We start from the raw sequence: 15257 nt of genomic DNA, 5'->3' as shown, positions 1-15257 counted from the left end.
GTTTCTTTAAGGATACCACTTTGGAGGGTTCCAACCAAGGAAGGATCTGTAATGTATTTGGGTGAAAGATTGCTCAAGGTGTACCCATGGCTTTTCCTTCTGGTTGCAACACCAGTCCAAAACTCTTGCCACGTGTGTTGCACTATAGTAATTCTTGATATCAGGAAGACCTATCCCCCCAGATCTTTTAGGCCTGAACAGCGTGTTTCGACTAATTCTGGCCGGTTTCCCCGCCCAAATAAAGCTATGCTGTATGGCATTCAATGATCGGAAAAAAGCAACAGGTATGGGAATTGCTTGAAATAGGTACAGTAAACGGGGTAAAATGTTCATTTTGAAAATGCCACATTTTCCAAACCATGAGAAAAGTCATTTGGACCATTTACCACAATCTCTTTGAATGTTTTGAAGGACCGGGGGGAAATTCAATGCATATAATTTAGATAAGTCTGCCGGGAGGTGTATTCCAAGGTATTTAATACCAATTGTTGCCCATTTGAATCTAAAAGATGCTTGGAGCGTCTCTCTTAGAGGTTCGGCTAGAGATATGTTTAATGCTTCCGACTTAGACCAGTTAACCCGGAAATTGGATAAAGATGAGAAGAGACGTAATTCCTGCATGAGGTTAGGTAATGAAACCTGTGGGTTACTTACAAAAAAGAGTAGATCATCAGCATATGCCGCTATTTTTTGGGAGGAGTCTGGAGTCGGGATGCCGGAGATATCTTGATTAGCCCGGACTCTGCGCAGAAAGGGTTCCAGGGAGAGTACAAAAAGTAATGGGCACAGAGGGCAGCCCTGTCTCGTGCCATTCCGAATGTTAAAACTTTCTGACAATAAGCCATTCACCCGAACCGAAGCTGAGGGGGAGGAGTACAGAGACAGTATCCAGGACAACATGTGATTACGCAGTCCAAAGTGTCTAAGTGTTTCAGACATGAATGGCCAGCTGACCCTGTCAAATGCCTTCTCAGCATCTGTAGAGAGAAGCATGAGAGGCATCTTTTCCATTTGCGCTTTGTAAATCAGGTTAATTGCCCTAGTGGTATTGTCTCTGGCCTCTCTCCCTAATACAAACCCTGCCTGGTCCGGGTGAATATATCTTTTCGAGAAGACCTTCGAGAAGAGTTTGAGATCTTGGTTTAATAATGAGATTGGTCTGTAACTGGCACACTGAGTCGCATGTTTCCCCGGTTTAGCTAAAACTGTGATTGTAGCTTGTAAAGCCTCCTGCGGGAGAGGCGAGCCAGCAGCCACGGCATTATAGGCCTTCGTCCAATGAGGTTCAAGCAAGTTCGCAAATGTTTTATAATAGGGCAGAGAAAAGCCGTCCGGTCCCGGGGCTTTGCCGGTTTGTGTCGCTTGCATTGCAGCTTTAAATTCTAGACCTGTTACAGGGGATTCCAGCACTTCCGCTTCCTCACCCGTCATCGTAGGTAATCCTGAGTCGGCTATGTAGTCTTGGATCTTACGTCTACAATCGTGTGATTCTTACTGAATCATGACAGATTGATCTCCAGCCCTGTGCTCATCAACAACCACACCTGTGTTAATGGAGCAATCACTGAAACGACATTAGCTGCTCCTTTTAACCCTTTCACGACCCGTGACGTAATAGCACGTCACGGGTCGGCCGCGGGTGCATGGAGAGGGCTCACGCGCTGAGCCCTCTCCATAGCCGGTAAGTCTTTGCTGCATATTGCAGCAAAGGCTTACCGGTAACACCCGCGATCGGTGCTAGCACCGATCGCGGGTGTTTTCACCTCGATCGCCGCCGGCAATGCTGCCGGCGGCTTCAAAAGGATGGCGGCGCGTGGGCGCCGCCATCTTTCCGAGGATCGCCGCTCCCCGTGACTTCATCGGGGAGTGGCGATCCGTCGCCATGGTAACCTCGGGTCTCACGAAGACCCGAGGCTACTTCGGGTTAACCCATGCATTACAATGTGCTATCAGCACATTGTAATGTATGAGTAGTAAAATCCCCATATACTGCCATACTGTAGTATGGCAGTATATGATAGGATCGTGCAGACACCCTAGGGTTAAAGTACCCTAGGGAGTCTGAAAAGTACTGAAAATAAAAATAAAAAAAAGTTACAAAAAAAAAAAATTATAATAAAAAACCCTAAAAACTCAAATCACCCCCCTTTCCCTAGAACTGATATAAATATAATTAAACAGTAAAAATCATAAACACATTAGGTATCGCCGCGTCCGAAAATGCCCGATCTATCAAAATATGATAACGTTTTTTCACTGCGTTTAATCCTGTAACGGAAAATCGCGCTCAAAGTCGAAAATGGCACTTTTTTTGTCATTTAAAAAAATTAAAAAATTCTATAAAAAGTGATCACAAGGTCGAACAGTCCTAAAATTGATAACATTGTAAATGTCATCAAAATCCCCAAAAAACGACACCACCCACAGCTCAGTACACCAAAGTATAAAAAAGTTATTAGCGCCAGAAGATGGCAAAATCCCCCAAAAAAATTTTGTACAGGAGGTTTTAATTTTTTTAAATGTATGAAAACATTATAAAACCTATACAAATTTGGTATCCCCGTAATCGCACAGACCCAAAGAATAAAGTAGTCCTGTCATTTGGGGCGCACAGTGAAATCCGTAAGATCCAAGCCCACAAGAAGACGGCACAAATGCGTTTTTTTACCAATTTCACTGCATTTGGAATTTTTTTCCCGCTTCCTAGTACACGGCATGGAATATTCAATACCATCTCTATGAAGTGCAATTTGTTACGCAGAAAATAAGCCATCACACAGCTCTGTACATGGAAAAGTAAAAAAGTTATGGATTTTTGATCATGGGGAGTAAAAAATGAAAATGAAAAAACAAAAACGGGCAAGGTCCTGAAAGGGTTAAGGCAGGCATGCAATGAAGTTGAAATGTGCTCATTTTCTAAACAAATATTGACTTTGCCATTAAGCTGATCACTTTATAACATTCTGGAGTAAATGCAATATAAAGATCCAAGAAGGCTTGCTCAGGTTGAAGTTTATTACTGTGATGTTTACAGGGGTACAGCAGAGTGGATACTGGTAGACTGAGACTAATTTACAAAATAATATACACAGTGGTCTTGCATAACATCAGTTGTTTACATTAGCAACATAAGTCTGCAGAGCAGAAGCTGTGTGTTATGGCCCCTTCACTCCATCATGATCTCCATGGAAGTCTCTGGAAGATTCATCCCAAACACTTGGAAGAGTGCTAACAACAACTTCCTTGTCTGAGTAGAATGTTCCTTGGATATCTTTCCTACAACAATCTTCCATAAATAAGAAGATGGTAAAAAGAGAAGGTTACAATTGCATTAAAATTTCACATCATTTAGGTAATTTTTCTCACTTAAACCCATAAGTCATAGTGCTTCATTGTGGATTATAATTTCCATGTTTTTGTTTGTCTTCACCTTCCAGTGTAAACATATGGCTTCCTTTCTTAACCCCTTTAAGATTTTTCAAATCTTAGACGTGTCACTATATTCGATAATACCTTTCAGAACGCTTTAATTTGCCGAGTTAAGATTGTTTTGTTTGCTTTTTCATGATTTCAAAAGATCCAAATGCAGTATGACCAGGGCTCACAAATCTATAATTCTCTTCAATTCTCTTTCTCCTTCGGCACGCATATAAAACTGTCTCTTGTAACCGATAAAATGATACAACCAAAAGCTTCAATAAGAATAAGATGCCATTCAGACACGAAACCGAAATATGGAGGATATTTGAGGAGAAAGAATTGCAGCAATTTGCTATATCGAAAAGATATGTTCAGACATGGCGTAGACGGCCATGCCCCGGAAGAAGCTGTGAGGCAAAAACCCTGGGTAGGGTTATGACTGGCGTCCTCGTGGATTTGTAATATGCACATTATTTTTTATGTGAGTAGATTGAATAATTCATTTTATGATTGTTTGAAACCATCTATGCCAAGTCCGTACATATTTTTTATATAGCAAATTGTGCTGTGGGGGATATTTGAGGAGAAAGAACGCAAAAATGAAAAAGGACCTCAGCGGGAAAGGCTTAAAGTTTCTTCCAAAAATTTATAAGGTTTTTTAGCAGCCTGAGGAGAGATCCTTAAAGACAGATACAAAGGAGGCACAGAGTTGTGAAATTGGCTTATGGAACACGTATGTATAACTCCAGTAAAAAAAAAAAAAATTATTTGTCCCAAAATTTTGGATTTTTATGTGAACAACAATTAGATAAAGCTTCATTGCAGACACCTCAGATAACGCTATGTAGATCATTGCAGCCATGGCGTACAAATCTTTATATTATCAGCATTAACTTACAGACGACCCTTAGTTACAGAAAGACCTTTGATGCGTCCTTAATCAACTTTTTATCCCTTAAAGGAAACCTACCACTTGATCCTGGCCTAAATGACCTCCTCACACCACCCTCTCGGCTCTATACCACTGACCCCAGGACATATTTTGTTTAGGGACACAAACCGATAGTTTAGGCAAAAAAAGTATTCTATAATCTATAGAAATGTGGCTTCGGCGCTTCACTTACATTACCCTGGCAATTCCCCACACCTCTGATATTTAACTATGCACGCCCCATCTTTGTTGTGTTTCTACTCCTTGGACCGAGAGCCGGTGACTGCATTGTGTCGCGGACGGCTGCACAAGATTCAGTGACTGCACATGCGCAAGAAGTTGGGGCTTGCATAATTAAATATCGGAAGTGAGCAGAATTGCCAGGGTGACGTAAGATTATAGAATACTTTTTTTGCCTAAACTATTGGTTTGTGTCCCTAAAAGAAATATGTCTTGGGGTCAGTGGTAAAGATGTGAGGAGGTCATTTCGGCCGGGATCAAGTGGTAGGTTCCCTTTAATGGCCACCGTATTGTGTTTTCACGGCAGTCATTCACGGTGCTCCCTCTACATTGGCATGTCAGAAAGATATTGCAGGACATAAGGTCCAGAAAGTGCCAGTGCCGGGTTGTGTTATTACAGCCACTAACACCCTGAATAGGAAAAGCTTGTTACTTCCATAATATTGTATACAAATGATATAATATGATATATGTTTTTAGGTCTATAAACGATTTGAAGGGTTTCATTATTTTACCATATTTCCTTTTTTCTTCAAGGGTGAGAAGAAGACTAAAACAACTGTCCTTACTGCAGCTCTTCTTTTGTCTGGAATTCCTTCAGAGGTGATAAGTCGTTCATTGGATACATATGGAAAGATGGTGGAAGTTTTTACTGAGCTATGCGTTTACTTCTTTACTTTTATCTTCTGTCATGAACTTCTTTTATATTTTGGTACAGAAAATCAATGATTATTTAATCTTTCATAAAGGAGACTATTTCTGTGCAGGACAATTTATTATGTTGAGTCTAAATAAAGTATTATAAACTGGAAAATAATTGGCATTCTTTGATTTTACTTTTTGATGGGGGGGCATGATGCAGGAAAGGAATAATAAAGATAACTCCCACTGTAGAGGCTATTAACTATTGAAAAGGGGGCAAATAGTTTTCCCCTATAGGAGATGCATTAATAGAGGCTTGCTACAAGATTGGCATAAAATATACCCAATCAAATCGTGTGGCAAGCAGCAACATCTTAATCTCATCATTGTGACTTCTCATAGGTGAATACCCGGCTCCCAATGGTCCTAGAGCTTAGCACATGCCTACGCAGTTAAAGAAAATTTACTGTTGGATTTCATGCATTATGAACCAAACATAACTTTAGAATGCTGTAGCTACACTGGTACATAATCCAGTGAGATGACTGGTTTTGTTGAAAAAACAATTATAAAATTCATGATAATGGGTCTCTGTCGCTCCTATGGCTGGCTCAGCGCTTCTCTTCTTACACTTTGCAGGAGAATGATGTAATCACTGACTTCTGCCTGAACTATCATAAACAAGATATGCTGCTGCATCAGTGTAGATACAGAATACTCAAGGTATGTTTGGTACATAATGCATGAAATCAAAACGTAGATTTCCTTTAACCCTTTCACGACCCGTGACGTAATAGCACGTCACGGGTCGGCCGCGGGTGCATGGAGAGGGCTCACGCGCTGAGCCCTCTCCATAGCCGGTAAGTCTTTGCTGCATATTGCAGCAAAGGCTTACCGGTAACACCCGCGATCGGTGCTAGCACCGATCGCGGGTGTTTTCACCTCGATCGCCGCCGGCAATGCTGCCGGCGGCTTCAAAGGCATGGCGGCGCGTGGGCGCCGCCATCTTTTCGAGGATCGCCGCTCCCCGTGACGTCATCGGGGAGCGGCGATCCGTCGCCATGGTAACCTCGGGTCTCGCGAAGACCCGAGGCTACTTCTGGTTAACCCATGCATTACAATGTGCTATCAGCACATTGTAATGTATGAGGAGTAAAATCCCCATATACTGCCATACTGTAGTATGGCAGTATATGATAGGATCGTGCAGACCCCCTAGGGTTAAAGTACCCTAGGGAGTCTGAAAAGTACTAAAAATAAAAATAAAAAAAAGTTAAAAGAAAAAAAATTATAATAAAAAACCCTAAAAACTCAAATCACCCCCCTTTCCCTAGAACTGATATAAATATAAATAAACAGTAAAAATCATAAACACATTAGGTATCGCCGCGTCCGAAAATGCCCGATCTATCAAAATATGATAACGGTTTTTCACTGTGTTTAATCCCGTAACGGAAAATCGCGCCCAAATTCGAAAATGGCACTTTTTTTGTCATTTAAAAAAATTAAAAAATTCTATAAAAAGTGATCACAAGGTCGTACAGTCCTAAAATTGATAACATTGTAAACGTCATCAAAATCCGCAAAAAACGACACCACTCACAGCTCAGTACACCAAAGTATAAAAAAGTTATTAGCGCTAGAAGATGGCAAAATCCCCAAAAAATTTTTTGTACAGGAGGTTTTAATTTTTTTAAATGTATGAAAACATTATAAAACCTATACAAATTTGGTATCCCCGTAATCGTACCGACCCAAAGAATAAAGTAGACATGTCATTTGGGGCGCACAGTGAAATCCGTAACATCCAAGCCCACAAGAAGGCGGCACAAATGCGTTTTTTTACCAATTTCACTGCATTTGGAATTTTTTTCCCGCTTCCTAGTACACGGCATGGAATATTCAATACCATCTCTATGAAGTGCAATTTGTTACGCAGAAAATAAGCCGTCACACAGCTCTGTACATGGAAAAATAAAAAAGTTATGGATTTTTGATCATGGGGAGTAAAAAATGAAAATGAAAAAACAAAAAAGGGCCAGGTCCTGAAAGGGTGAAACGATGGTCTTGGTATGTAAATACCGTGCAGCTGACTTAGATCTAGTTTAGGTAAATATAGGTTTTACTACGCATGTCTGTGGATTTAAACTCTAACGGGTGACTATATAATGTGGAATCCACAGCCTACAGCCACTGGTACCATTGTTTTAAGCTATCATATCGGCAGGACTGGCATTAAGTGTCAGATAAATTACCATATAGTCATGGTTGTTATCATAAGCTATCCATTATGCATACCAGGCCTATAACATCATCATATAGCTATCAAAGCATATCAGTATTAAGAGATGACACACTTTTATAGGCAACAGTAACCATATATACCATAACCACCATGCCTACCGGGACTTAGGGAAGATATACCATTATATTGGGGACCCATCAGATAGTTCAGGGGGACAGAATCATAAGTGGACTCTAGACAAACAAAAGGCTTACCCCAAATATGGAGCAGCATGACATGGTGTATATAGTACGTATTAAACAGGTAAACAATAAAGCATGTAGAGAGACGCTGAAATGTAGAAAAGCGGCAAACGTAAAACCCTCATTTAAGCCCACTCGGCTCAGAGACTTAAAGGGGTATTTTTGTCTGGGCATTCACATTTAGTTTCATTAATCTGCCATATGTATATATACATTTCTTCAATTAGATGTTATTCAAAATAATTTACCCGTGTGAAGATAATCTCTCATAAATGTAGTCATATGGTCCCTTAGCAACAAGACTGTGTCATTGGATACGACCACCTCCGCTGGAGAGATTGCACAAAGAAACAAAAGGTTTTGTATATAAAATGTGCGGGAGTTACTGCATATCCCACAAGCGTCCTGTGGTAATGATTGCTGAATCCTGAAGGTACGGCAGGACTCAATAGTGCCTGTCTGGCCACTGCTGCCAAAATGTGAGGTGGTCGTATCCGAGAAAGCGATCTTGTTTCTAAGGGACAACATGGCTGCATTTATGAGAAATTATCTTCACACAGGAACATATTTTTTTAAATAACATCCAACATGAAGAAATGTTTACATATGGCAAATGAATTAAATTAAATTTGAATTCCCAAATGGGAATACCCCTTTAAGGCGATCAATGTCACCTCCGATCAATGTTTCCCTGTCTAGGACCTATTTAGACCTGGTCAAACGCCCAAAACTTTAGAGCTCCAGTGTTGCTACCATGAGGAAGTCTCACGTGTCTGGAAATTGGGGTATCTTTATTTGTCATATACAACCAGTGTGACGTTCTATAGGTACTGACACAATGCGAAAATGAATAAAATACATCTTTACAAAAATACATTTTTATTTATAATTTGTATAACAATATTTACCAAACATGTTAAAAACATTCAAAAGCACTATCGTGCATAAATCTTAACAAAGCAACCAGAAATATTTATGCATGACTAAGCACTAGTTGCTGAAACAGCCATACAATACTGTGCAAAATAAGCAGTGGTTGCTATTCTCCCTACTCCTGTTTTTACCCAACAAAAATAGCATGCTAAATGAAAAAAGATAAAGTAATAAATGGAGAATATCACCGGGTATTAGGAGGGAGCTGGCTCCCCACGCGTTCTGCCACCTAGCCTTGTGGGTGAATGATTCTGGGCCATGTGTTGTCCCTATTTATGGAACTGTATAGTTTGCTATCTTGGATAAACTTGTATATGATGGATCTCTGCGTCTGCTCATGCTGGCTGCGCATGCACCCGCCGCGAGGTCACATGCCCGGTCCAATCCTCCTGCCCCCAACTTGGGCCGGCCATCCAACCTCACGGCCGGGCACACCCCCAGCCCTGTAGAGCGCTTATAGTGAATGGAGAGGGACGGGGACCAGAATGTTGTCACGCCTGGTAGATGGTGAACACCATGGGGCAGATTTATCAAGTGACTGAAAGTCAGAATATTTCCAGTTGCCCATGGCAACCAATCACAGCTCCCCTTTAAAATATTCATGAGCACTGGTAAAATGAAAGCTGAGCTGTGGTTGGTTGCCATGGGCAACTGGAAATATTCTGACTTTCAGACGCTTGATAAATCTGCCCCCATGTCTGTGTACACCGCCCCTCGATATAGCATTATATTGCAGTATATAGAGAATGGGATACTGGTATCTTTATTTGTTTTTATGATGGAAACCATGTCGTTTTGGACTTCTGAAGGGTACGCAAAGCCACTTAATTATCCTTTTTGACACTCCCAGAACATATGGGTTCTGAGATGCTCATAGGATCCCTCTACCTCGTATTAAGTCGAGAACCTTGGAGAAGTCATAGCTTCTGAAAGGGAAGTCATAGGCTCAGGGTTCTGGTGTCATTGGATCCGGATGAATCCCTGGATCGCATTGATCCCAAACCTGACACATTTGCTATGGTCCCATCCCAAGATATGTATATTTCTGGACCCAAGTGTGTTAGAGCCTTGGGAATTGGGGTAATGTGATACCCTGACAATAACGAATCCAAAAATGTAGTTCCCCTTGGGCTGAGATGGACCATAACTCCATAACCAACATATTGGTACGAAAGTTTTATGACTTATTGAGGTACATTTACCCAATATCCTGCATGTGTCGCTTCCACGCTCAGGTTCGTCGGAGTTTACCTTCTTTTTCCTGGTGCAAGTAAGTGCATTTTCTTGCGACACAATTTGAAAGTTAAACCCCGCGCTCAGTCATAATCTGTCAGATTGTCCAACGGCATGCCCCCCAATTTGTGTCGCATGAAAGCCTGCGCAGCTGCACTTCCCAGTGCAGACACCTGTTAAATACCCGCCAAAGCCATGCAAATCTAACGAATGTGTGATCCGCGACCCTTAGTTAATAAGCCCCAGTGTCTCTTGTTTAAGAAATGGAGGGAGATCCAAGGAGTCGATGCGGCTGCGGAAATCTTTTGAAGCTACCCCTCCTGGAGTGATAGTTAAGACCCTAGCTAGCTCAATTAGGCTTATTAAGCTGAGGATGGGGGAATTTGTTTGACCAATTGGGTGGCTTTATGGACAGGACAATATCTGGCATGTGGATCTCCCTTGTTCATCACACCTCCCTCCTCTAGAGGGCACTAGGGGACCCTTCTGTGTTCACCCGCATGCCCATGTTCACGGCCCTTTTTGTGACGAATGGCAAAGTTGTACTGTGGGGCTCCAGCAACCTCCCATTGGTACCGGATAGTGTGTGTAACCAGCTGAGGGGATCATGAAGTCTCCGCCATGAAGTGGCGCCCGTGGAGTAGGCCACCTCCCTCGACAGGAGCTTCCAGCTCAGGTACATAAAGGGGCGTTCGTGGCCGTTAGGTCTACCTGGCTGAGTACGGCACAGGGGCCGAACTCACTGGCGTCAGTTTACACTATAAACGGCTGGCTGAAGTCAATTGATTGTAGCACTGGGAAGGTAGAGAGAGCAGTCTTCGCATTTGTTTGACCAATTCGAGTGCGGAAAGCAACTTCTTCCTGGTGACTTCCATCAGTGCTCAATTAGTGTATTATAGTGATGTATGAATCTTTGCCATGCCCAAGAAGGAAATCACCTGTTTTTTAGTCATGGGGGTGGGCCAGGTTGCAATGACATACACCTTCTCTGGCACTGGCTTCAGCACTCTCCCACATTTGCGCATATAAAGGAATCATTACTTTCGTTGGGTATGAACTTTGTCCCCACGCAAAATTTTGATTTATATACTACGATGCGGGACATTAACTGTTTTATTACAGTTCAAAAACATTTTTTCTGCGAAGATAATGAATGTAATGAGTCTAATAACTGAAATGTTTATCAGAATGTTTTAGGAAACATGATTTTTCCACACAATAACTGCCTAGGTTATTCAGCAACAAAGATAATCACGAACTTCACTCCATTAGCGTGAAATGCAAGGAAAACCTTGTCCGTGAGTTTGTCTCTTCGGGAAACTAAGATTACAGTGTTTCTACATGTAGTCAGTTGGTCTCTCTTAAAACTGAGCTAAATAACTGCTCGGTTCATTCAGCAACAGAGATAATCACGAACTTAGCTCCATTTGCTTGAAACGCAAGGAAAACATTGTCCGTCTATCAGTTATAGTAGTGCATGCCCACCCTTGAGTTTGTCTTGTTAGAAAAGTGAGATAGAAGCAAAATTACGGTGTTACTACATGCAGTCAGTTGGTCTCTGTTAAAACTGAGCTAACTGCCTTTCTCATTCAGCAACAGAGATAATCACAAACTTAGCTCCATTAGCGTGAAATGAAAGGAAAACATTGGGGCTTATTTACTAAGGGTCCCGGGCCCGCATTTTAATGGATCACGTTGGGGACGCACGCAATCAGATTTGGTGCATCGGCGCCGGCTTTCATGCGACAGAAATCGTGTGCGTACCGTCAGATGATTCAAGGGATTCGGACAGAGCGCAGAATTCAACATTTAAATTGTGTCGCAAGCCAAGCACTTACATGCTCTGGGAAGAAGGTGAACTCCGGCGGACCTGATCGGAGAAGAGACAGATGCAGGATATCAAGCGCACACTGATAGGGAATCGCGGCAGCTGTGCATTCTCGTCGGGGAAAGAACCTCGGGGATCGCGCAGGGATTGGTAAGTAAATGTACCCCATTGTCCGTCTATCAGTTAAAGTAGTGCATGCCTACCCTTCAGTTTGTCTCGATAGGAAAGTAAGACAGAAGCAAAATTACAGTGTTTCTACATGTAGTCAGTTAGTCTCTCTTAAAAATTCTATAAATACCTAACAGTTTAAATTCCCCCCCCCCCCCCCCCGTCCCTAAAACTAATGCAGAAATAAACGAAACAATCATAAACATGTTTGGTACCCCAGAATGCCGATCTAAGAAAATATAACATAATAATATATAACACTTTACTTCTAGCGTTGAACCCCATAAGAAAATAGTGCCCAAATGCTCGAACTGCCACTTTTTTTTACATTTCGCAACTAAAAATTTTAATAAAAAGTGATCAAAAGGTCATACAGTCCTCAAAATGGTGCCAATAAAAATATTGTACCATAAAAAAATTAGACTGTACACAGATCTGTATGTTGAAAGGGTTATTAGAGTCAAAAGATGGCAAAAATGTAAACTTTTTTTTTTATACTTTCTATAAATCTATTAATACATATTAGTACCTAATGTAAATTTGGTATCTCCATGATCGTTCCAACCCAAGGCATAAAGGGGAGAACTAAAAGCTCGAAAACAATATGTGGTGCAAATGTGTTATTTCAACACTACAACTTAAAATTGCCGGCTCCAGCATTGAATCTAATGCTGCATTCGGCGCAAGGCAATAGTCGGGTGAACGTGCCCTGCCTCTGTAAACATATAGAGGCATGGCACTGATGGAAGACCGCGCAGGACAACAGGAGCACTGGCTAGGGTAAATATAAGCTCTTTTTTCTTTCCCCTCTGATCAGTTACATATTTTGGAATAAACCCAGACAACCGCTTAAAGGGGTTAAAATAAGCCTTCCATTAAAATAAAACACTGTTTATGTCTGTGTCAGTGGGAAAACTTTCAATATCAGCCAAAGATCAAACAATTATTTCCTTCACTGTATATAGAGAATTGTATGATTGATATATATAGATTTATATATATATATATATATATATATATATATATATATATATATATATATACACCAATGAGAAAAAACAAGCAGCACATGTACAGAGAATATATATTTAGGTGCAGAGCCCAGAACTTCAACAAAGTTCATCCAAAGGCATAGATAAATAAATAAAATAAAATTACCTACACTCATTAATAAGTATGAGTATATACTTAAATACTTAAAGAATATCATACGTTTACAAAAGCATCTGCATGAAAATGCATTGAGTGCATTGCACAAGCCTGGAAGTCCCTGGTCATGCGAATAGTACCATTACATGCTAGGAGACCACATGACCCTTGTGCTGACGCATGTGTATATAAGCAATGCGTCTCCTGATGTTGCCATCTTAGATATGGGAATATGCATTGGAAAAATTAAAAATATACAAAATCAGTATAAAGACCTATTAACCATAGGTCAGTGATGGCGAAGCCATGGCACGGGTGCCAGAAGTGGCACTCAGAGCCCTCTATATGGGCACCCTTGCCATCACCCCAGGGTAGAGTTTGCCAGACAGGACTCAAGGCCTCTTGCAATCACAGGCAGCCAAGGACACTAGAAGGAAGCTACAATGATGATCCAAACGTCTTCTTCTTTCTACTGTATTGGTGTCCTCAGGTGTCTATTCATTTTAAAAAATAGCGTAGGGACCCACCATAAAGAGGTCACCGTGAAGTGGTTGGTGGGCTTATACAATTTGATCAAAATGTAACTAAGAACCTCGAGTTCGTTATATAATGTAGCCTAGCGGCATTAGATCATTGTGTGATGTGTGGATGTGCGGTCCAGTTCTTTTTCTCTCCCCATGTTGGTCTATTCATTTTAAACCTGTGAAAGAGCAGGGAGTAATAAGTAACTGCTTAAATTGTGGCATTGCCACTTTGCAAAAAAAATGTGGGTTTTGGTTGTAGTTTGGGCACTCGGTGTCTAAAAGGTTTGCCGTCACTGCCATATGTGGTCTACGATCTCCAAAGGGGCCTAGGTGCAAGTGTCCTGGCTGTCTCCACTAAGTGGACTAGATGGCTAACAAAAAACACTACGAAACCAGTGGCAAACCGGGTGTTTGTATCCTGGCAGTGCACAGAGCAGGTATGAAAAGTATGCCTAACAGGTCCCAAAAACTGAGAAATTCACACCCCAACACATTTGAGATAAGGTCATAAAAATTATTGGATCAATAAATGGTCCCCCATATTTTGCAAATGTGGGTACAATATAAAAAGAAAATCCTTTTGGTTACGATCCTTTTGTTTTTTTTAAAGCGTTGGTCATATCTTTAACAGTCAATATAGTGAAGTGATCAAACGTAGAATATTGGTACCATCTAAAAATTAAAGAAATATAAAATTATAAAATTAGTCAGCTTGTCATAAAGTACATAAATGTTTTTTGTATTTTAACATCTATTGCATCTTTAAAAAATAATAATTATTAACACCACAGTTTCTCAAAATGAGGAAGATCAGGCAACAAGAAAGCTTGGTTGGTGCCCATACCTACACAACATCGGTGATCCATAATTCTAAATTGAAACCTTTTGGCCTCAAAGTAAAGTCTCTAATTTATAGATCCCTTCTAATTCCGCCTTGCGTAAAGTACAAATCCTATCTCCACCCAATCTTTGTGGTGGGCCATAATCTATAATGCGCAATATGGCGCTCGTTTACTAAGGGTCGCCAATCGCACTTTCGTTGGACTGTTCGGCGTTTTCAGGGATTGCGCGGCTTGGACAGGTATTTAACAGGTGTCTGCGCTGGCATTGTGTTCAAAAGTTTTTAAAAAAGCCACCTATACTAAAGCTGCCTGGAGCATTGTGTAGAAGGTTCCACCTTATTCTTGGGAGCGGATTGGTTTCTCAGTACAGATCTGAGAGTGACATGATGGCGTGATGTCTCAAAAAAAATCTAGTGGTGATGGGTGCTGTTCTAGATGGGGGCTGATCTGCACCCCCTAATTTATCCTGTAAATTGCTGCAATTATCTTGTCTATGTTGACCAGCCAATTGTAACAATCATGGCCAGGAGAGGGGGGGGATAACATCCCCTGGACCACAAGGGAACGATGGCTGATACATAAGCCATCTCTCCCCATTATCTACTCGCAATATGCCGGTCTGAATTGACCAGTCGATTGCAGCGATTGTGGGGCTGTGAGCCGACTTTCGGACATTGCTGGGGGGGGGGGGGGGGGGCAAGGGTGCATGACCCTGGTGCCCTAAATATAATCCACAGTACACATGCTCCAGCAAACGTAGTTTAAAGAGATTGCAGATGACAAACCTGGGACAGGTGTGAGTCAGCAGATTTATGAGTGACAGTAGAAGCAGTTATCAGCTGTGACAGTACAGAGGTTGC

At 41.4% G+C, this 15257-nt stretch overlaps 1 protein-coding gene across 1 annotated transcript in view; it reads left to right on the top strand.

The window, feature by feature from the left end:
• The window catches only part of CAMLG (calcium modulating ligand), a 33773-nt gene extending 28365 nt beyond the window's left edge, over window positions 1–5408 (top strand). Inside the window, exon 4 of the mRNA XM_072145853.1 lies at window positions 5129–5408. Within this exon, the coding sequence (XP_072001954.1) occupies window positions 5129–5320 (192 nt within the window). The 3' untranslated portion in view covers window positions 5321–5408. The remainder of the gene's footprint in view (window positions 1–5128) is intronic.
• The last annotated feature ends 9849 nt before the right edge of the window (window positions 5409–15257 follow it).

The sequence above is a fragment of the Engystomops pustulosus genome, chromosome 4 (genome assembly GCF_040894005.1).
Source record: "Engystomops pustulosus chromosome 4, aEngPut4.maternal, whole genome shotgun sequence".
Lineage (NCBI taxonomy): Eukaryota > Metazoa > Chordata > Amphibia > Anura > Leptodactylidae > Engystomops > Engystomops pustulosus.
Note: the sequence above shows the minus strand (reverse complement) of the source record. Positions and strands in the feature narration are given on the sequence as shown.